Source organism: Papaver somniferum, chromosome 3 (assembly GCF_003573695.1).
Source record: "Papaver somniferum cultivar HN1 chromosome 3, ASM357369v1, whole genome shotgun sequence".
Taxonomy (NCBI): Eukaryota; Viridiplantae; Streptophyta; class Magnoliopsida; order Ranunculales; family Papaveraceae; genus Papaver; species Papaver somniferum.
Window position 1 is genome coordinate 32201528 of NC_039360.1, and position 23456 is coordinate 32224983.

The 23456-nt window shown below is 36.1% G+C and overlaps 2 protein-coding genes across 9 annotated transcripts; both read right to left on the reverse strand.

Annotated features, from left to right (window-relative positions):
• Positions 1-5322: 5322 nt before the first annotated feature.
• Positions 5323-13133, reverse strand: LOC113355762. 8 transcript variants are annotated; one of them, XM_026598704.1, is made up of 23 exons: positions 12617-13133; positions 12171-12230; positions 12039-12088; positions 10368-10545; positions 10223-10279; positions 10045-10111; positions 9408-9476; positions 9103-9320; positions 8548-8847; positions 8206-8262; positions 7917-7973; positions 7741-7797; positions 7593-7649; positions 7457-7513; positions 7307-7363; positions 7138-7194; positions 6957-7055; positions 6412-6608; positions 6169-6328; positions 5991-6098; positions 5846-5909; positions 5664-5759; positions 5323-5573 (listed from the first exon to the last, which is right to left on the reverse strand). In XM_026598704.1, the coding sequence occupies exons 1-18, from the start codon at positions 12971-12973 to the stop codon at positions 6462-6464; spliced, it is 2001 nt and encodes a 666-aa protein (XP_026454489.1). In that variant the 5' UTR covers positions 12974-13133; the 3' UTR covers positions 5323-5573; positions 5664-5759; positions 5846-5909; positions 5991-6098; positions 6169-6328; positions 6412-6461. The 8 variants fall into 8 exon arrangements, with proteins under 8 accessions (XP_026454489.1, XP_026454490.1, XP_026454488.1 ...); XM_026598705.1 differs by having other exon boundaries at positions 6957-7037; positions 10368-10548; XM_026598703.1 differs by having other exon boundaries at positions 10368-10548.
• Positions 13134-20327: 7194 nt separating this feature from the next.
• LOC113359247 lies at positions 20328-20759 on the reverse strand. The gene has a single exon (XM_026602913.1). The coding sequence runs from the start codon at positions 20757-20759 to the stop codon at positions 20328-20330; it is 432 nt and encodes a 143-aa protein (XP_026458698.1).
• Between the last annotated feature and the right edge of the window lie 2697 nt (positions 20760-23456).

Below are 23456 nucleotides of genomic sequence, written 5' to 3' on the forward strand. Positions count from 1 at the left end.
TGAGTTGGTTGTTTGGTCAACTCATGGAACCAGTTATTTAGTATGTAGGTGTTATAATCATTTCTAATTTTGGATAAATATTGTCCTTCAAAAAAACAGTTAGATTAGATAAATACTTCCACCTGTGTCTGGCTGATGATTGAGGTTTTGGGATCCGGTTAAGGTAGAACAAAGGATATGGTTGTGAAGGTATTTCTCTCTGCATAGTGATGTCCAAATGGACTCGTCATTACAATGTACTTACCATACTCTTTTGGGAAGTAAGGCTCGATTGTGTTGTTTGCTCTTCCTTATGCATGTTCCTCCCATTATTTTGGTTTTGTGAGTTTTTTCTAGCCAATTGGGTGTAGCTTCCTGGTGATTTTGTCATGTTCCTCAAAAATATTCTTTGTATATCAATCTTTTGTTGGACATGAGCTGGTAGAAGATGTGTTTGCATTATAAGATTGATTGTTGATATGAGGGATTTCTTGATGAACACTAGCTGGCCTGCCTGTTTGAGACATTTGGAAATGTCTCAACCATGATTTATGTTACTACTTCATTTTCATGTGCTTTGATATGAGACTTGTGTACATTTTAGTATTTTTCATATTGTGTGCTTTCTTAGGGAAACTCCAATAGGACTATTATAATCTGATGGTTTACCATGCCAGGTGGATAGACAAAATCACTTTTGTGCGGTGGGTAATTATTTCCTGAGACAAACTGAGATGACCGTTGCATGTTGGTGCAGTCGTACCAGATTAAGACGAGTGTTTTGTCAAACTGAGCCGAGCCTCGTTTCAATTTGAGACGACCTTACCAGGTTAATGTCGCATGGTCATTTTCCAATAGCCCAATAATTAATGGACATATTTTCCCAACCCCTATAAATTCAACACAAATTCAATCTTGTCTACTCACAATAATTTCATTATTTTCAACATATTTTCAACACAAATTCAATCTTCTCTACATATTTTCAACCCAATTCTACACTTGTTTAACTACAATGTCTCAATCTCAAGATATTAGTCGAAAAAGAAATAGAAAACCACCTAGTAGTAAACATAGTCAAGCTCTACCGAGGAGACATTAATATTATATAAATTTTGTGGAACTGCTAATTCCTGTTTAAAGACATTAATATTTAACGAATTGCACGGTGGTAACGATCTTGATTCGGCAGTGCATGACCCTTCTAAAGATACAAAAGTTGCTAAGGTATTTATTTTATGGATACTTGGTTCATGCTCTTTTCCTAATTCAAGCGCAAGTACTCAAGTGGGATGGATAGATGCGCTATAATATATGGAGAATGTTGCAGATTATTATTAAGGTTTCGCTATATTAGCCGAATTGTGCATTTTTCTCGATATCTCATGCTTAGGTTTGCCAAATATTGGAGGTCTATGGGGCCTCCTCGAGGTAAGTGAGATAGTACATTCCTTTGGCTTTATATCAATTTTCAAATATGTAGAGAGTTAGACTAACTTTTGTTTATTTTCCTTTGTATATATGTTTTTTTACTTCAACTTTGGTGGTACACATATTTTAACATTGGTGTACCAAGACTTTATGACTACCTGAAGAAATATTTCCCAATCATATTAAGGTATGAAGGCGATAACTGACATCCAAAACAAAACAAAACAAGAATGAGCGAGAAAACATTCATTTATGGAGATACCAATACATGATTAGGAACAAAAAGTAATGAGCAAGATAACATTCATTTGCGGTATGTGGATTTTGAGGACTTCAACACTGATAAAGCTCGAAAGATCAAAAAAAATTCACTCCAGCGCATGGTGTTGTGCAAGCCTGTCAGTGATATTGGTCTTTTTTTTTTCTTTCAGGGAGAGATGTGCTAGACAGTTAGTTGGTCGAGTTTGAGAGCCACATAATCCTCCATGTTTAACTACCGTGTATGACTCGAAATACACATCACGAAAGAGAAAAGGCATGATAAGGTATGAAACTGAATTCACTCCTTGTGACGAAGACCAATACGACCAATGGTACAAGTTGGTTACAAAGTCGATAACTGGTGAAGAAGTTTTAAACATCTGCGGGCAAGATTTTGTCACATTAGGTAAAGCATTACCGAAATTGGATCTTCCAACACATCCACCACCAGTGATTCCAACTTTGACCAGTTATCTTTCAACAAGAGATTCTTCTTCATCGGCCCTTTAAGACGACGAAGTAGAACTTCTTCTTCATCGGACCTTTAAGACGACGAAGTAGAACTTCTTTTTCATCGGCTGGGTATGATTTGCTAGTTTTGAGTTGGGATCTAGAGACGTATGATTTTCTAGTTTTGAGTTGGGATCTAGAGATTTATAATCTTGTTAGAGAGCGTCTGATGCTTCCCATACGAGGTCTCAACTGTCCCAATACATAGCAACTCAAAAACAACTGATAGAACAATTGATTCAAATAGAGAACAACTAGGCGTATATACCTGTTTTGGGGTAAAAACTGATTCTGCTAGTTTTGGTAAATTTGTGTGTGCCGCCGAAAAACGAATCTAAACCCTAAACAAAGGCACTGCACGGGAGTACTTTAGATTCGAGAGATCAATCTGTACAATTCTGGCCTAAACGAGGAAATGGCCATTCCAGTCTTGATTCGGTCACAAAGTGAAGGAGAAGGGTTGATCTTATGGAGGTAAGCGAAGAAGGTGTTGAGATCAGAATAGTGTGGCTGTTTTATGACTTGTATCATAATATGGAACTGGCTTGCGGAATGTAATCTATCAGTTATTGGTGTTTTTCTGGATACTTGTGTTGATAACACTTGTTCTGTTTTTTGAAATAGGTTGAAAACCTATCTATAGTCATAGTTCCACGCACCCTGATCTCATAGGAAGTGAGAGTAGTTGAGTGATGGAGAAGTGGCGACGTTGAAAACCACGTCCCTACTATGAGGGGAAGACTGTCCAGTTTACATCCATTACTTCTCTGCTGCCACTAACTGTCCGCCTTTCCTGACACTTCTCATAATGGGCATGTTGCACGCCACACACTGTAAACCTCCAAACCAATACCCTGATGAACATCCCCCAGTTTGTGACATGTTTGATGTCTCAAGTATTTTATAGAAATTATGTAGCAAGTTGCTTAATGGGTCTTGCCTAATTATTTTGACTAATCACGCGCAAGCTAGGTGGCGGGTAGTCATATGTGACGAGCCAAGTCATGAGGCTTGCCGCAAAGAATAGCAAGTGACGCCACTAGGTTAAATAACTAAGTTATTTGTGAAACCGATACTCATAAAATATAGTATGCATTCGATGCATGTAAAGCATCGCTTCTAAGCAAGCAGCTCGCGATGCATGTGAATCATCGTTGTATTGAGCCTGTCTTGGTTGGTCGCGAGATCTAGTGTCTTAAAAGGAGCATGACCGGCCACTTTCAGGAAGCTGCCGGGAGCTATTTATGCACGCCAAAGGTAGGACGGTCGGTCCCTGTAGGAGAGTGATGGCTGGTATCCATTATGATGTCCTATTGGTCGGTCCAAGTTAAATCAAGACCAGTTAAATTGACTAGCCAAATTGGATGGCTGAGATGATTTGCGGCAGTTATTGGTTGCCGCTAATTTATTTAAGAATTCTATAAGAAGCGCGGTCAGCCATCTTTGGGTGGTCGTTTAGGAGCCATATGGGCAGGCCGCGACTTGGCCGATAGTTCCTTATGGAAGAGGGGTGGACGGTGATCATAACCGCATCTTGTTGAACGCCTAGAATAGGAGTTTGGTCGGCCGATTCGTATGGCGAAGTTGGGCTTCCGAGATGATTTGCGGCGGTTAACGGTTGTCGTTGATTTAATTTAGGTTTTAAAAGCCGTGTGGCCAACCCATTTTGGGACAACGGTTTTTGTTGTTGGCCGCATGTTGTGGAACATTCGACCAGCCAGCGTTATAGTCTGGCATCTAGTGAGTGTATCGGCGCCTTGTCCGTCGATCGGAATTGAATCTTGCGAAGTTGGGCCGCCGATATCGTTTTGCGGCAGTAATGTAATGCCGCCTAATAGAAATTAGGGTTTCGCAAGTCGCACGGCCAACTAAGTGGCTCTGTTGGCGAGTTAGAAGGATTGACCAATGCATTAGTGGGCCCGCCGGTGTATGTGGTGGTGCTTGTCCGGCCAAAACGTACGGTCGTGATCGTTTTAAGACTGACATGGGCAGCCTATATTAAATTCCTTAAGGAATTAGGTGTGTCGACCATCCAACTTCTAACTTTATTAAAAGTGCGTGTGGCGCATTTAAAGCAATCTGATTGGTCGATGTGAAAGGGGCCGGCAAGCAGCAACATGGGGTGTGGCCAGCCGGTCACATGTGGCCCCTGCTGAAGCAAATCGGTCGACGAAGTGGCGCGGCCACGCCTCCTTTTTCCGCTACCCTTACTTACCGCAGTTCCTCTTTATTTCTTGTTTTCTGACTTTTGGTAGGATCTTGCTCCTACCTGATGGATCAATTTCCTAGTTTGCGTAGGTTTAGTTTTTACTAATAGGGTTCGAACTATCGCGCAGGGCGCAAAAAACCTAAATTTTGTAAATTAATAAAATTAGGTTAGAAAGATTGAATTTTGTGAGCTGACACAGAATCAATCAATTTCTGGTGAATTTTATGCGTTCATACAAATTCACTAATTATGTTTCAGAGGCCAACATAACTTTGTGTGTCTCTAATTGAGTATTTACATGCATATTTTAATCCAGACACTTCGAAAAATTCATGCTACTCAGTCGGGAGAGAACATTAATTGTTATGTCATGTCAACGTCAAGAATTCGGTTGGGGAACGTAGCATTGAAAGAATACTCGACAGGCTCCGGCATTAGTGAGTAATGCAACTAGGAGCTTAGATACTCATTAGGCTCTATACTAGTGAACAATTCATCTAGGAGCTTGAGTTTCAAATATAATATGAAGAGAGACATAGACACTCATCAGATTCTGATATATTCTCCAAATTCCTTGCGGAATATAGACATATCAACGTCTACTACTTCTGATGCCGGGTCAGGTAGACAGACTTTTACAATTTTCGCCCTATACTAAAAACCACCATCAACAATAACAATACCTATAACAGCCCTATACTAAAAACCACCATCAACAATAACAATACCTATAACAAATGCGCATAATGGGGAAGCCAATGAGCTTCAATCCGTATTTTCTCACCATTCATCAACTCCACATTCCCATGAAGTAGTGTTAGACTCAAAAGTACATGTTAGGCCATAATCTCCATATTCCTCCAATCAAATTAATGGGTTTTGTGATGAAGTTTGAACATGTAATTTGTTTGTTTGATTGTAATCTCCGAAGATTGCTGAACAATTCCTTTGATTATCTTAATTTGATGAAATTGTGATTTCCAGAAAACCAATTTCAGTTTTTTTGTACAAACTGTGACAGACATGCATTCTAAGTCGCTATATAGAAGGCCTCCTAAAGTCGGCCGATGAACAAACCACGCATACTTGTAAGTTGTAACTAAACATACGCCTCTACTGTTTGAATCCACTCAAGTCTCACTTCATCGATTTCATCCTGCTCATACGTAGATTTAGAGAAAGGCTGCAAATTTTTAAAAGTGGGTTAGGAAGGCCAACACAAAGACTAAAAAGCTGAAAACACAAATAACACATTGAAGCTAAAGGTTCTCACCTCACTCTTTGTAAACACTTTTGGCTCATCAATGATCTCCCTCATAAACTTCATTATATAAAACCCACATTCCTCACTACTTTTCTGTTTTGGACACTGCAGATCATAGGGAAACAGTGTCAAATTCGTCGAATATGTGAACACTAAACACTGAGGATATACACAGATGTTAACTCGATTACCTTGATATTGTACCAAATTGGTGATGACCTTCTCACTCCATCTTTTTGCAAGCCTTTCAGACCACTTTTAGGATAAAAGGATAAAAAATATAATTAGTAACAAACAGCAGGTAACATACAAATTGGTAAAACCTGAAACACTTACAAAGTCACAAAGGGTTTGATGTTATATCGAGCTGGGAGCCCCGATGGATCCAGCCAATAGCAACTCATAGCGACCATATTTATTGCGATAAGAAGCCAATGTGCCCCCCTACAATTAAAGAGGTGATAAGTAGTTTGTACATTCGGTAAATGTAAATAACTGAATATTTCAAACGTACTCTGGATTGACAGGAATGAAAACCCAATCGCAATTTGTATTCATCAATCTTGAAGTTATTATTTTTGACAAATCAGCATCTTTTGCAGCGCTTACTGATGCAGGGTTTATAAATTCATATTTGTGTTGTATCCCTCTCCATTAATACATCGTAGAGGTTCCTGGAAAGATTGAAAACCAGCGAGTATGTTACGCCGTAAGAGCATTAATAGCTTTTAAGTGCATTTAAAATAAGGGTTCTTACCTAATGTATGCCATGACGCAATTCTCAGACAAATGCTCCATATGGCAAATCTATCGAAAATCATCCAGGTCAAGATAAAGCTCCATCTCGGTACCAAAGACTGCCGCATCTACTGGTACTGATATGAAAGGAATGCTGCCAGACAATTTTTGAGACGCGCTGTTATAGAACCTCTGGAAGGGTGAGACATTCGAATCCTAACAGAGAAGATGATAAAATCTGTTATTCATGCCAAATGGAGTTTTTGACCAAAAAAGAAACTAATCTGCACTGATGCACACAAGAAAACCATCAACAGAATAGAAACTTAAGTAGGACTTCGCATATTCATGTATGCTTAGTGTAGACTGTGAATGCCCTCAAGAAGTTGTGAAAGACATTGGTGATATATTACATTGGCTACATACATATACATAGCTTTCAAAGAGAGGAATTCGCTGAACATAGTCAACGAACCTGAGATGGAAGAAAAATGTATCACTAGTAGTAGTAGTGTTCGAATTTGAAGCAACCATCAACTTGATGAAAACTATTCTTCGACTTACCTTCACAGATCTGGCTACATGCCTTGATGAATTTACTTGAACAGCAGGTACGTTTTCCTCATCATTTCTCCAAACCCTAGACTGAGATCTGCCCGATGTCTATAAATAGAGAAAGGATAGAGGGGAAAGGTAAAAGCACTATTTTGACTAGACATAATTTTACATAATGCACAAAACATACCGAAGGTTCGTAGTTGTTTGAATTGGCTCTGTCAGAAGATGATGCAGGAGAGGTTCCCTACACAGCATGAACATTGGTGTAGATTGAGAAAGAAAAGGGATGTCTACACGAATGCCAAGCGTCAATTAATTTCTCAATGACACGGCCAGAAAATAGCACAAAGACATACCAAACTTTCATTGTTCTTTAGCTGGACCCTGGTAGAAGTCGATGCAGGCCGTTTCCCCTATACAGCATGTTTGGCAAACAGGGAGTTAAGAACAGAAATTAAGAAACAGGTGCCTTTACAAAGAAGTCAAGACTATAATACTTCACGCACCAAATTTCCCTTGTTGCTTATGGGGATCCTAGTGGAAGTCAATGCAGGCCCTTCCCTCTATACAACATGGTTTGGCAAGAAAAGATACTTAAGAGAGGAGTGAGTGAGGGAAGTGAAGATTATGCATTTGACATACCAAATTCACTTTGTTGTTTATGGAGACTCTATTGGAAGTCGGTGCAAGCCTTTCTTCCTATACAACATTGTTTGGTGAGAACGAGTTAAGAACAAAAAGGGAATAGAGATTATTAAAGAGGAAAGAGAATATTATGCACTTGACATACCAAATTCCTACTGTTGTTTACTGGGACCAGAGTAGCTGTTGATACAGGCTCAACCCCCTATACAACATGGTTTGGCAAGAATATAAAGTTAATGGATAGTTACATAGAAAACTGAAGATTAAGCTTTGGCATAAGAGAAATTACACAGAAAAGTGAAGGTACTTCACTTCACATACCAAATCTTCGTTATTGTTAGTGGGGAGCATGGTGGACACTGATGCAAGATCCTTTCCCTACATAACATCGTTTGGCAATTACAGAAAGTCAAAAAGAAAGAGATGATTATACAGAAAAGCGAAGATTATGCACTTGACAAAAGAGAAAAAATGTCAATTTACCACGGAACTGAGCGAGAACAGACTGATTCATACTTGTAATATGTACATGCATAGAATAAAATAGAGTAAAGAGGTAAAATCCCTTTTTAATGATACACAAGATATTACAAAATGCATAATCACATACCAAGTTTCCACAGTTTATTAAGGGAAGTTTGTTAGAAATCGACGTCGGCGACTTCCCCTGCAGAGTAAGGACATTCAGGCAAGAACAATATCAAAGTTTAACAAATACAGAGTGCGTAAAAAGAACACTAAAAGACATCGTAAATACGCAAAAGTGTAAAATTATAACCTGAATCATTCAATAATGTGTAGAATGCCACAAACGTCAAAAAATAGAAATAAATGTCAGAAGTTGATGACATGAGTTCCCCTACAAGGCATGGACATTTCCTCCAGCCTTAAAGGATAGTGAGGAAAACTACAAAAAGATTCAAGCATATTACGTAAGAAAAAGGAATCTTACGTTTTGTATGAAGTTGGCAAGCATCTCCTCTAACCGTGAGACCATGTTCTGAGTATTCAAGAGTTGATCTTCCACTTGTAAACGGGAAACTCTCTCTTCTTGCCACTCGTTCTCAGCCAGCTTTCGTTGCTCATATTTATCAGCAACTTTAACTGCTTGACATTTAGGCTTCTGAAAGAAGGTCGCCTGAGTTTCAAACTTTCCAGTGCTTCTAAGTGGAGTTCTTGCAGCCATTGCTGGCACTTCGATGTTCCCATCACAAACTAGGGACCCATTGTTTACTTGCTTTTTCAGTTCATCCTGCACAGACGGCAAATTAGACATTTGGAATACCTTCGGAGTATAGCATCATATACATATGCAAAGGATCTCTTTCTGGCCTCTTTCTTCAACTTACGATAACCTCTGTTTGTTCTCTGGTAACCTCATCAACATACTTTTTTGTTCTGACGTGCTTTCTTCCATAAAACACACCTATCCATTTCTTCAGGGGTAACTCCTTCACTTTTTATCTATTACCATTATAATGTAAGAACTAAGAAAAAAGTATATTACGTTTTGCATGATGTTGGCGAGCGTCTCCTCTAACCGTGACACCATGTTCTGAGTATTCAAGAGTTGATCTTCCACTCGTAAACGGGACACTGTCTCTTCTTCCCACTCCTTTTCAACCAGCTTTCGTTGCCCATGAAATTTAGCAGCAATTTTGAGGGCTTGACGATTAGGCTTTTGGAAGAAAGCGGGTTGACTTACAAACTTTCCAGCGCCTCTCACTGGAGTCCTTAAAGCCAATGTCAGCACATCAATGTTTCCGTCACAAACTAGGTAAACTGTAATTTGTACGCCAATTAATAACTTACATTCATATTCTTCATCTGCTTCTATAAGGTGATCTTCCATGTTGGGTTGCTTGGCGACGGTTCCCGAGGCTGATAGGACAATCAGGAAATAAGTAAAACAGAATGGTCAGTACACAAGTAACTAATCTCACGAGCTTTACGCAGATAGAATGGGAAATTGATTCATGTACCCTACAATCACCATATTCACGTATAAGGTTGGTGTAGGCTCAAGTAGGCCCTTTTTTGGATTCTTGTTGGTCTTTGTTGAAAATATCACATTGTTTATATCAATTTAAGTGTTTGAGAAGTTATGGTGCCTGTAACTAATAAGTAATAAGTCTCGCGGTCAAATGCCAATATATCTAAACACTGGCTTGTAAGATAACATAACAAACATTGTAAGAAAAACGATTCAAACCATATTCTAATAAGAATGAGGAACGCTGATTCGGCAAACTCGCAAACCTTATAAGTTCTCAAAATAAATCACACTTCCAGAAGTTGTACATTATCCATCAAAGAGAGATGGACATATACATATGTGGGGTTCAATGTTCTGGTCTAAACGAACGAAATCACAATATACCGCTCTATAAAAACATGTCTCTTTTAGCTAATCTCTAAATAGAGAGCAGAAGTAAATACAGATGCTTACTTTTTCTTTTGCCTAATAATCTTGTTGCCCTATGCATCTCATCCTCTGCCATACCAACAGGTGCCGCCTACAAAAATGAAAAATAACTTATTTAAGAGTGCATTGAGTAATATAATTATTGAACTGTGTGTGTGAGTGAGTGAGAGAGAGAGAGAGAGAGAGATAACAACCAGCTTACATTGGAAGTCTGAACCACCTTATCTTTTTTCTTCTTTTTGCCGTTGATGCTATCAACCTGCAAACCAACAGACTATCGTTGAAGTTTTAACATAAAAGACATGATTTTTCTTTTTCTTTTTAAGAAGGTTTAACTATCAGATTACCACAACATCCTTTGCAGTTTCACATTCTGGAATATCAACAGGAACTGATCCTTCGTGTTTGTGATCGTACATCTCACAGTTTTGGTTTGTAACTTCACACTCTGGAGCAGCAAGAGAAACAGATCCTTCCAGTGTCTCGCCATCCATCTCATAGCTACTTGATGATTCGTGAAGCAGTCTTCTAGGGAGGAAAACATAGACAACACAGTAAGAGATCTTTGAAGTAAGTACTCAGATAGAATTCAATATAGTGGACTTTTAAGAAAATGATACACAGGAAAAATGAAAGGAGGCTGGAATATTTAATGAAACATCTATAAATATTGACAAGACGGTCAAAGCATGTGCCAGCCAGTATGATGCGTCGACACCAATAAAACCATTATAAAATTGGGCCCTACAATTGAAATTTCTGAGACACGAGAGTGGGCGTATTCAAATACTGCAAATAAGCAATAAATAAATTTGCAATTGGAGCACCTCTTCATGTAAAAAAATGTGTCACTGTCTCTAAGCTTCATTAGGAATCCTAGATTGCAGTGTAGGAGATCATAAACGCCAAACCTACTTAGCTGGATGCATATCCACCCAAAGTGGAAAAAGAAAACACAATTTTGCTGCTGCTAAGTTGTAAATGGATCTAACTTCTTTAGATGAAGCAGTACTAAATCGATCACTACTTTGTACACATGCACTACTTATCTAGTATAACATATACCCCCGAAAAGAATATCAGATGTTCATAGAAGATATCCATGCCAACTAGCCAACATTTAAACTTCAAGGCGCTTACTAGATATTGTAATATATATTCACAAGTTTAAATATCTTCCTTGGTTTGATCCAGTGTGTGTCCATTAAAGAACATGAACTTCCGAAGACAGACATTACTAATTTATCATATCTAGGTAAAACACAAACCCAGCAGCATGCCCCAGTTCATCTCAAGTATCTTTCTGGTTCAACTTGGTTACGAAATGAAGAGAAAAATTCACTTCTTATAAATTTGAATTTCTCTTTACTTTCTTATTTCTAATCCCTTATGATGCAATGGATTTGAATCGTAAATACCAAAAGAATAATCTGCACAATAAGAAAACACAATACACTTTTTTGCACGATTAATGACTAAATGGAGAACCATATTACTCAAAAAAGTGAAAGTATCTCTTTTTAAGAAACGGGGGGAGTATATTACAACTTCAATAATCATTAAATTGATGAGTACAATCCAAGTATCCATCACTAAACATGCCTAAACCTCGAGCATCTACGAAGAATGAAATGTAAACCATTTGACCTTCTACAGGGACAGTAGATATTGCTCAAACTATGACATAATCCATCCTTGTTTTTTGATCAACAGTAATATTCATTCCTATGCAATGTGTATTATAAGAACCCTTTATTTATCATTCTATACATTATCACGTTTGTAGGAATTTTATACAAAGCTTTGTTCTGCCATTTTTAAATCGTCGGAAATTACAGATGTAAAATTGGTCACTTTCCTAAGCTAACTCACTAAGACTAGTACGTGATTCTAAGAAAACTGTGTATGATAATTTTAATGAATAACCCAAACTATTGAGTGAGAACATCAAAGGATTCCTCCAGAACTAGATCACAACAGATAGATGCAAGCAAAGAGTATTGAGTCAAGGAATGTACGTTTTCCTCAGCGGTCCCTTCTCCAAATACCGCTTCTTGGCAGTAAGAACCTACTTCAACAAAAGATAAGAGATAAACAAAAGATAATCAAGTGAAAGGAAATCATTCCAAAGTAATCACACCACATCTTACAATTTGAGCAGTAGCCGACCGTGCGTGAAGTTCAAGCCGGGTGCGAAGAAGGGTGGGTTCCTAATAAATGATGAATCGATTAATAACTAGAAACAAAAATGCTAATCAAAACGAATTTACAGAACAAACCCCTAATAAGAATACATCTCCAAGAGAACTAACTAGTATCACATATTCATTTGTGTGTGTAATGGGGTTTGGAGTTTGGACTGCATTCATCTACTGACCCCAATTTATTTACCCTTTTGGACCTTCTAACCCTGGTATCACGTTAACTATCTTGAATGGAAAATGCAAACCTACTGTGAGATATATTTCTGTGATTTCTTTGCCTAGCTTACTTCTATGTAATCTTTTGAGAGAGAAAGGGATGAAATCAATTCAGCAAAATGGTGATAAAAAAAAAATGAATTTCTGTTAAAAAGAAAATCCAAACCCTAACTAACCTCAAAGGGAGTAGGAGTCGTATATGCTTCCTCCTCCAGTTCTTCAGCTGCAGGAGCATTGCATGTTTCCATATTTTCTTCAGCATCATGATAATCCTCCATCTCAACAACATTCTCACGAATTTCATCAAAACACCTAGTTTCTAGCTCCCGACCATCAACATTGTTATGATCGTCGTGTTGCTGCTGCTGCTCTACTTCTGGTTCTGGTTGTTGTTTGTTATTCTTAATCGATGATCTCTTTCTTCGAATCACCATTGCACTTCTACCTTGATCAGCTAGACTTCTCTCTACTTCTTCTAGAACCACTTTTGTTGCTGAACGACCTCTTCGAACTCCACTACGCAAGTCTCGCATTCTTCCACTCAATTGAAAACCCTAATCTGCCTTCAAAGGAAATTGGAAACCCTAATTTTGCTCAATATCAGGAAGCGTAAAGATTTTTGCTCCGAGGAATTTATCGATCAGGAAAATGCATAACGGGTTAGTATTAGTGGTAGGAACTGGGAAGCTGAAAGTTTTTTGAGTTTTGGGGGTAACAAGGCTATGGCCATGGGAATTTAAGAAGGGGAAATTAGGCTCAGGCCCAACCCATGGATAACCCATAATACGAGGCCCTTAATTAAAAAAAGTTTAAATCTAGGCCCCGAGTTTTTAAAAGACCTTGATACCCTTATGCATATTGTCAAGCCCATAATTAAATAAAATTTAAATCTAGGCCCAAAATTATTAAATCTAAGCCCGAAATTATTAAAATACAGTGCGAAGGTGTAAACAGAAGTTACACATGCATATGGCATGTGTAACCAGAAGTTACACATCCTTATGATATGTGTAATGCAAAGTTACACTTGTATATATATGCAAATAAATAGACATCAAAAAAAAAACACAAAAAAAAAGTTATTACTTTAATATTCATTTACAATAATTTCTTAGCATGTGTAACTAGAAGTTACACACGCATCTGTTTAGTGTAATTGAGAGTTACATATGTGTCTATCTAGTGTAACTGAGAGTTACACATGCATCTGACTTGTGTATTCAGCGTCAACTCCAGTTCCAGCGAGACCATTACCACGTTTAAGCAATTAGCTTTTATGAAGTTATCTAAAACCTGAAATATAACAACAAGCAATCAGTATTTATACGATTAAAATGAACAGTACATAAAACAATGTATATTTCAGTTTCACAAGCATCTGACTAGTGTAGCTAGCGGTTACACATGCATCTGAATTGTGTAACTGAGAGTTACACATGCATATAACATGTGTAACTAGGAGATACACATTCACCTGGCTAGTGTAGCTAGCAGTTACACATGCATATGACTAGTGTAACTAGGAGTTACACATACATATTGATATGTGTACCCAAAATCAGTATGTGTAAGTAAAAGTTACATATGCATATCCCATCAAATTAGCATGTGTAACTATAAGTTACATATGCATATCCCATCAAATTAGCATGTGTAACTATAAGTTACACATCTAATTTGCATGTGTAACTAGTAGATACACATTTATGTGGCTTGTGTACCTAGAAGTTACATATTTAATTAGCATGTGTAACTACTAGTTACACATCCATAGTCTGCCAATGCTAGTTAAACGTGCAAATTGTCATGCATATGGCTTGTGTGATGTGCAGTTAAACAGATGTATGAGTTAAGTGAAACCATTCCAGACCTATATCCATATACTACCTTTCAAGAAAAGAAGTAGCTAGTCGTAAGTAATCAAGAAGCTAGAACACTTCTCAGGTACGTATAAATACAACTTCCGTATAAATACAACAATGTATATTCAGTTTCACAAACATCTGACTAGTGTAGCTAGCAGTTACACATGCATATAACATGTGTAATTAGGAGTTACACATTCATATTAGTATGTGTACCCAAAATCAGTATGTGTAAGTAAAAGTTACACATCTAATTAGCATGTGTAGCTCGAAATCCCACATCTAATTAGCATGTGTAACTAGAAATTACACATCTATTTAGCTTGGGTAACTAGAAGTTACACATCCACTTAGTTTGTGTACCTAGAAGGTAAGCAACAATTATCCTATCTATGTAGCTTGTGTAACTAGAAGTTACACATCCACTTAGTTTCTTATGATATCCCTTTTCATAAGAACCTTCAATATATAGAACATAAACTTTATATCCCAGGATGTGTAACTGCTAGTTACACATCCTGCTAGTTACTGTTAGATCATCTCCAAACTGAATGATGGCCCTTTACTGAGAACAAGCTGGCCATAAAGAAACTTCCAACCAATGTTATCTAGTAATTCCAATATGATTGATATACCTTTTCATAAGAACCTGCAAATATAGAACATAAACTTTATATCCTAGGATGTGTAACTGTTACACATCATGCTAGTTATAGGTTTCAGATAACTAGCATTTAGACATCCATATGCCAACATATATGGATACCTAGAAATGTGAAAATCACAATCAAATTTTATGAGTCATGTTTACCTGAAGCTCACTCGACAACACCATCCTCATCTGCTTAACCACTTTTGTGGTATCAATATCAACTCCACCACTCCCTCCAATCCATACATACACGTAAACAATGTATAGAGTCATTAAGAACCTTATTTTTCTGAAACTTCATTTGGTCAATACTGTCCTAGCAATTGAAAACAGAAACACTAAAGATATACTTTGATTCATGTCTTAGCGATTGAAACTCAGAAACTTACAATCATGGACAAGCATTATAAGATTATATTGAATTAAATTATCTTTTGCGAAGGTACAAAAATGTAGATTAACTTTAAGGTAATGAGAATCACAAAACATGTAGCTTATCTGTTTCAGCAAGATTGTTACTGAAATTTGAAACATCCTAAAAACATGTGTAACTAGAAGATACACATGCTTATAGCAGCACAATTTCATCAAAAATATTTTGGAAATTTTAGAAAGCATGTGTAACTAGTAGATACCAAACCAAGACAAACCAATATTGGAAGTTTCCATGTCCCATGTTCCATGCAACTCACAACAGCCATGAAAACCTGAAAAATACAAACATACAATAAAAATATCAAAAATCATACGAACGCAATTCACTCAGGGGCGTTGCCCCCTCGTGAAAAATATATCTGATGAAGCAAGCTAAACATAAAATGAGCCATCAACGTATTCAATAGGAGAAATATATCATATGCGGAAAGCAATAGATACAATGTGTCTTACAGATACAAATGCTACAATTTTTTACAAATACACATGCAACAGGATATGTATGTGTAACTTCAAGTTACACATGCTAAATATACAACAGGATATATATGTGTAACTTGAAGTTACACATACTGTAACAAAAAACAGCATGTCTACATCATCAATTTGAAGTTGTTCTTCTGAAACAACATTGTTTCTTCATCCTCTTCTCAGTATCAAACAAAAAATTCACAACAATTCACAAGAAACAAAAAACAATAGAAAATACAAATTTCATGCTAAAAATACAACATGATACATATGTTCCACATATTGTATAACAAAAAACAGCATGTCTACATCATCAATTTGAAGTTGTTCTTCTACAACAACATTGTTTCTTCATCCTCTTCTCAGCATCAAACAAAAAACTCACAAGAAATTCACAAAAAATAAAAACAACAGAAAGATATATATACAAATTCCATGCTAAATATACAACATGATATATATATGTGTAACCTCATGTTACACATGCTGTATAAAAAAAACAGCATGTCTACATCATCAATTTGAAGTTGTTCTTCTGAAACAACATTGTTTCTTCATCCTCTTCTCAGTAACTCACAAGAAATTCACAAAAAACAAAAAAAAAAAAAAAAAAAATACAAATTCAATGCTAAAAATACAACAGTATATATGTGTAACGTCAAGTTACACATACTGTAACAAAACCAACATATCTACGTCAATTTGAAGTTGTTCTTCTGAAACAAAATTGTTTCTTCATCCTCCTCTCAGTATCAACAAAATATAAACAACAAATTTACAACAAATTCTCGGATCGGACATGCTAGAACAACAAATAATCGAAAAAAAAATTGAAATCAAACCTTATTTTTCAAATAGTTTCTGATTCAAGTGTTGATGACGATTTTCTTGATATCTTCTAATCGATTTAGAGCAAGCTCTCACGGAAAGTTGTTGTGTTCTTCTGCTATCTGAATAGATTGAATAAAAACAAAAATCAAAATCTAATCAAACTAATAAAACAAATCAAAGAATGACGAAAACCTAACATGCAGTAGCTTTCTAACCAGTTAATGCCTAGATTCAAAAAAAAATCAGTCCACTCCGTTGATTGAGCCTACTTCGTTGATTAGTTGTTAAATCTATTGAATCAAATCGATTCAGATCCACAAAATCAATGGAATCAGAAGAAGAAGAAACACAAACAAAATCGTTGGAGCTCTGAAATTGAAAAGATAAAAACCAAATGATCTTATCTTCAGATGTAGTTAATCATTTTTGGTTGTAATCACATCAAACAAATCTTCTTATCCAAAACTTCTTCACCGTTGTTGCACAAGAAGATCTAATAGGAGAAGATGAAAATTAATCTGAGAAAAACCCTAGAATTTGTTTTCTCCGCAACCGAGAATGAGAGAGATGAGAGAGAAACAAAATTGAGAAATGAAAAATATCTTCTATATTCCTCTTGTATATATATTAAAGGGTAATGTTGCCATTACTAAAATTCGGAATAATTAATTACGGGCCAGATCTGAAGAAATATTGATATTTTGGGCCTAGTAGTATCATTTTATGAAAATATGGAGTTGATAATATATGATCCATTTGGTGGGGCTTCAAAATATTGAACCCATATAGTAGGGTGGTTCTAGTATTTTTCACATTTAAGAATTTTCAAAACAAAAATGATATATACACCGAATTTTCTGCACCGGCATGGGTACCGTGTGAGAGGGGTGGGACCCACGCCTACCCACCACCTCCTTATGCTAAGCATGTTGCAATAAGGATCGTTAGATCCCTCTCGGTGCACACCGTATCGGTGTGTATCAAAGTTGTTTTCAGAAAGAAAATGAATCTGTCAAGCCATGTGGAGGTCCAAATACGTTATGACATTAACGCTGGCGTCATACTATTGTCTAGGTCTGAGTCAATTCCTCACTCGCATCGAGTCAACAGTCAGACTATTTGTTTTCTTTTGAGTCGGATCGGTTTTCAATTCTGATTCAGACCTAACTTCCAATTCGGACCTGTTTGAGTCACGTAATAAAATATCTTTAATTTATGGGACCAAACTACTGACTCACATATTTTTGAGTCAGTTAAGTCAGATGTAACTCAAAACAAACATATTGAGTCAGATCCAGATGAGTCAAGTGATTGTAGTCAAATCCAGACGACTCAGATGAGTCAGGAGTAAATAAACATGATGTAAGGCCCGTTCCAGTGCACCTAGCATTTGGCGTGGTTTACCACTTTTGGATCCACTATGGGCGTGGCAAAATGGTAAACATATCTGGCTAAGTGGTAGGTGGAATAGAGACTTCCAGGGACAAAGATTTCTGCGGTCGGTAGTCTTCATATCCCTCGTTAGTCATCAAATCGTCATATTTATAATGATCATCGCCCGTTGCTATGTCAGCGTTTAGTGATTCATCATTCAACGGTCAGAAATTCAACTCTATAAATACTCAACTTCAAATTCATTTCAATTCCCACAAATTTTTTTAAATCTTCTAATCTAAAACAAAACATTGACTACACATCGCTAGTTTTCGCTTCATAGTCTCTTAAACTTAATTATTTCTAAATTTTCATTTCAATATGGTCAGTTCTCGTGTCACCAACATCGTCATGGATCGCTTCACTTTGAAAGAAGAGGCTTCTCTTATGCGATCCTGGATATATGTTACAAGTGATGTAAACTTCAAATTAAACTTTTAAATTTTGGGATAGTCCAAAGTTTATGTATTTAGCGGCTAATGAAAATTCAAGAAGAACGTATACGAGCCTTCAACATTAATTTTCGATATAAGGATGTGAGAAAGTGTGTAGAAATCTTGCAGATGAGAAAGCGGATCATCCTAGATTGTCCATTGACAAAATAGTGACTATCTTACTAACTCTTTTTTTTTTTTTTTAACTTTATTTCTTTTATTTAACTAAATTCATATCAACGTATTATTTATATCTGTTTTATCAGAAAACTAGAACTCGATCCAATTTTTTTGAAACCGACGGAAGATGGTTTAAGCATAATATTTGCTTTGAACTCTATAAGATTCATGCGTATGGATTTAATTTTGATTAAGTGTTATGTTATTATTATGTAATGCAATTGTGTTTTTTGAATTAAATGTTTGTCTAATTAAAACTTAGTAAAATGTTGGTCGAATTTCACAAATAAAAACAAAACAACTACATTAGAAAAATTAAATTACATCAATAAACTATTGATTTCCCTGACCATTTCTCTGACCATTAAAGATCCAATTGGTCAGGTTTCCGAATCAAAACTGTTGTTCAACGTAGCAGAGATCGAGCCGGTTTGAGACTCACTTGGTAGTTGAGTCTCATCAAAATCGTCAAAATCTTGAAAAGTATCGGGCTCATTCGGGTAGGGGTGCATGATAGCAATCTACAAATAGGCGGTGAGCTTGAAATGGGTGAAATGATGATGTGGCTGAGGCAATTGGGATATATAAAGTGGATTTTCTAACTACTTGAATGTTCAAGCCACCAACAGGAGTCATAGTGTCAGTTAGTAATTGGTTGAAACCTCCAGGAGTTATTTCCATGTCAATGACTTCATGATCTGCTGGTACTTGAGTACCTACAACTATATTTGGAGTAGAACTATCTACCATTAAGTTTGAAATAAAACGACTTCTCAAACTTTTTTGACTTCCATGAATTCTTTGATTTCACTGACCTCCAACATCAGGACTTGAACATATACCGCCATGACTAGGACGTGCACCACCATGACGGGAATATGCCGGAGTAGTGAAGTCAAACATCATTGTCAGAGTACTGCTCGGTTGAACCCACTAAGTATTGGGTATGTCAATTTTGGTTGTCATTGTAGTTTCAAAACTCAAGTCGTTTAATAGGTGAACTAGAGTCAATTTCGTTAGATTAGACTAGGAACAATAGAAATATTAAAACTTGCTCTAGTTACTCTCAAAGATCCGAAGATAGATTGAAGACAACGAAGATTCAACTTGAGGTTAATAACTACAGATTTGACTTGTTCAATTCATATCTTTGTTTTTTCAAGTCTTTACTCATAGAAAAACATAACAACGAAAGTTATATATATGAAACTCTAAGTATTAGAGACTTGATCATGTTATTGTGATGAAAGTGTCAAGGAATAATATACAAGTTGTATCACAACTTTGGCATATTGAATTAGGAATTATATATAACGCTTATCTTTTGAACTTCGTAATTGCGACATAAACACTATCTTTCTAACCTTTTTTTTTGCTTGGTAATAATACTTTTCATTAAACCAAAAGAGTAACCAAATTACAATAGACTCAAAAAAATTATAGATTAGTCTTACACTAAAAAAGAATCAGCAAAATCTAAAGTTCGAAAAAAAAAGGGATTTCAATTATTTTAATGAAATCTGGTTTTCCAGTGTATATTTTGTATTCTCCATTATTCAACCCAACACAACTTTTGGCTAAATAATCAACTATGCACAAAGGACCATTGAAGCTTATTGCAATTTTTATTCCATCTAGTAATAGCTATCCAAGGAAGTTTACCATTTTGAAAAGCAACAATTGCAGCACTAGAATCTGTTCTAAAGCATACTTTCAGAAAGTTATTAGCAATTTCCCACTCACCTGTACATAATACTGCCATTATTTCAGCTAAGAAATTTGTGGAAACTCCTATACCACAAGTAATTGCAACCACTATATCCCATTTCCAGTCCCTACCAATAAAGCCAAAACCACCAGCTCCAAGATTCCCCCTTGAAGCTCCATCAAAACAAAAGAATAAGCAGTTTTGTTCAGGCATATCAAAAAAGACTTCCTTTACCTGAGCTATCTTGAATTCTCTCCACTTTAAGTTCAAAGTCTTTAATACTTGGAGATCATAAGGTGAATTCCACATGTAGCCTTTCATCCTGACATCATTGTCTACTATGAGATGTAATATTCTCTTCTTGAGTTGCTATGTATTCCAGTCTCCCTCATCATAAACTATGTCATTCCTTAAAAACCAGAGCTCTTTAAGGTTATTAGTGATGCAGTTCTCCAAATTTCCTTCATTGCAGGACTTTTTGATTTTGCAAAACAAAATATATCTTCTAAAGAGTAAGGGTTCATGAAGTTAAAAATCCCACCCAACCATTTCTAGATTATTTCATTGTGATTACAGTACCATAAAATATGATCTAAATTTTCTTCATCTTGTTTACAAAATTGACATATTGAGACCATCTGGAACTTCTTTTTCTTCATATTGTCATCGAGATGAACAAATTTCCTCACAATTTTCCACACATTACTAGATATACTAGGATGTATGTTTGGATGCCATACTTGGTTTTCCCATTGTTGAGTTGGATATTTTTTCCTAACAATTTCACAACATAGAAGGTACATGTAATGCTACCACACTAAATCCTTCTATCTCCACCATTTTCCACCACTGGTAGCTCATTTGTACCAAATAAACATGCAAATTCTGGAGGAAAAATCCACTCACCATTCTACAGAAGATCGAAAACTATCAAATTTGCCTGAGTTCTCATAAGACTGTTATCTGGATATAATCACTGAAGGTTTTTCTTTTATCCAAGAGCCATACCATATTGAGATGTTGTTACCATCACCAACCAACCATCTTGAGTTTTTATCAACCAGTGGAGATACCCATTTCATACCATGCCAAATTAAAGATTTTTTTATAGTAATTAATCCACTTTCCCTCGACATTCTGAAATTTGTCTTGAAAGAATATTGCCCATTCATCCTATCTATTTTGCATTTTCTAAAACATTTTCATTAACATGTACTTGTTTATTACTTCAAATCTCTTAATACCCAACCCACCTTTTGACAATGCAGCATATGTCTTGTCCCATTTCAATGTTACAATTTTTCACACTGTGGGATCTCCAGACCACAAAAAATTCTTATAATATTTTCACATTCTTTCAGTGCACTTACTGGCCATTTATAGATTGACATCTTATAAATGGGGATACTGCAGAGAACATATTTCACTAGAGTTAATATTTCTTGAAAGGAAAGCAGTTGCCATATCCATCATGCAAGCTTGTTTTGAAGCATTTGGACACAACCCCACACATGAGAAGCTTTTATTCTACCAGTGGATATCATAACACCAAGATATTTGTCAGGGAATGCAAATAAAGTCATATTGCATTCCTCAGCAAGTTGCATTTTTCTAGATTCACCAGTTCCACCTATGAAGCATTTTCTTTTAGATAAACTCACAATTTGACCAGAAGATTTTTGATAGTCTTCTAACATTCTTATCAGTCTTCTTAAACTTCTCTTGTCTCAATTACGGAAAAAGAAGATATCATCAACAAAAAAATGTGAGTTGGTTGAATTCCATTTCTGTTTACCATAGGAATTAATTTTTTTATCCATCACAATTTTACTCAAGGATCTGCTAAGAACCTCTTCTGCAATGACAAAGAGAAGAGGATAAAGGGGATCACTCTTTCTTATTCCTCTACCAACACCAAAATATTCTACAGGACCTCCATTTATGAGAACTGGTTTTTTTGTAGATTTTAGTATTACATGAATCCAGACAATAGGCTTCTCATAAAAACCAAAACTTTTCATAGCCGGGAATGGGAACTCCCAACTGAGTGAATTATAGGCCTGAGTAGTATCTAGTTTTAATCCCACGTTTCCTCATATTCTTTTAATATCCAACTCATTTACTATTTTAAGGACAATTTGTTCCATATTCTCACACTTTATAAATGCTCCTTGTTGAGGTGAAACAACCCTTTTCAATCAATAAGCTTAATCCAGAAGTAATGATTTTTGTGAAAATTTTGAAACTGATATTCATAAGGCCAATTGGTCTAAACTGGTTTGCTCTTTTAGCATTTTTAACTTTTTATAGCATCATCAAGAAGTTCAAATTCATACAAGAAGGGATAAAACCTCTAGACCAACAACATTGAATTGCATTTACTGAATCATCTCCAATTGTTCTCCAAGAACATCTATAGAACCATCCACCAAACCTAGCAGGACCAGGTGCACTATCAGGATCCGTATCAAAGACCGGCTTCTTGATTTCCTCATGGGATGGAGTAGCTTCTAATATCGTATTGTCTTCTAACTGTATAACTTTAGGAATTGCTGTAAAAAGCTCCTCCACCATATGTACTTCTTCAAACTTGAATTTCTCTTCAAGATGAGATACCATGACATCGAAAATTTCTTGTTGACTTAAGACAATTGAACCACCATTTTTTTTCCAACTCCATAACAGATTTTTGAACTTGTCTGATTTTGAGCTTAACATGGAATTTTTTGAGTTTGAAGCACCTTCCTCCATCTATTTAACTCTTGACTTTTGTTTCACAATTCATTATTCTGTTGAGTTAATACTTCTAAGAAACCTCTTGTAATTATGAGTCTATTCAATAAAACATTATCCACATGATTCTGATCAGAAGCTAGTGCATCAGACATTACTTCTTCTTCAGCTTTTTGAATATTCTTCTTCACATCCCCAAATATTCTCCAATTCCAATATTTTATCACCTTCTTCAGATATTTGAGTTTATAGAGAAAAATAAAACCAGGATTA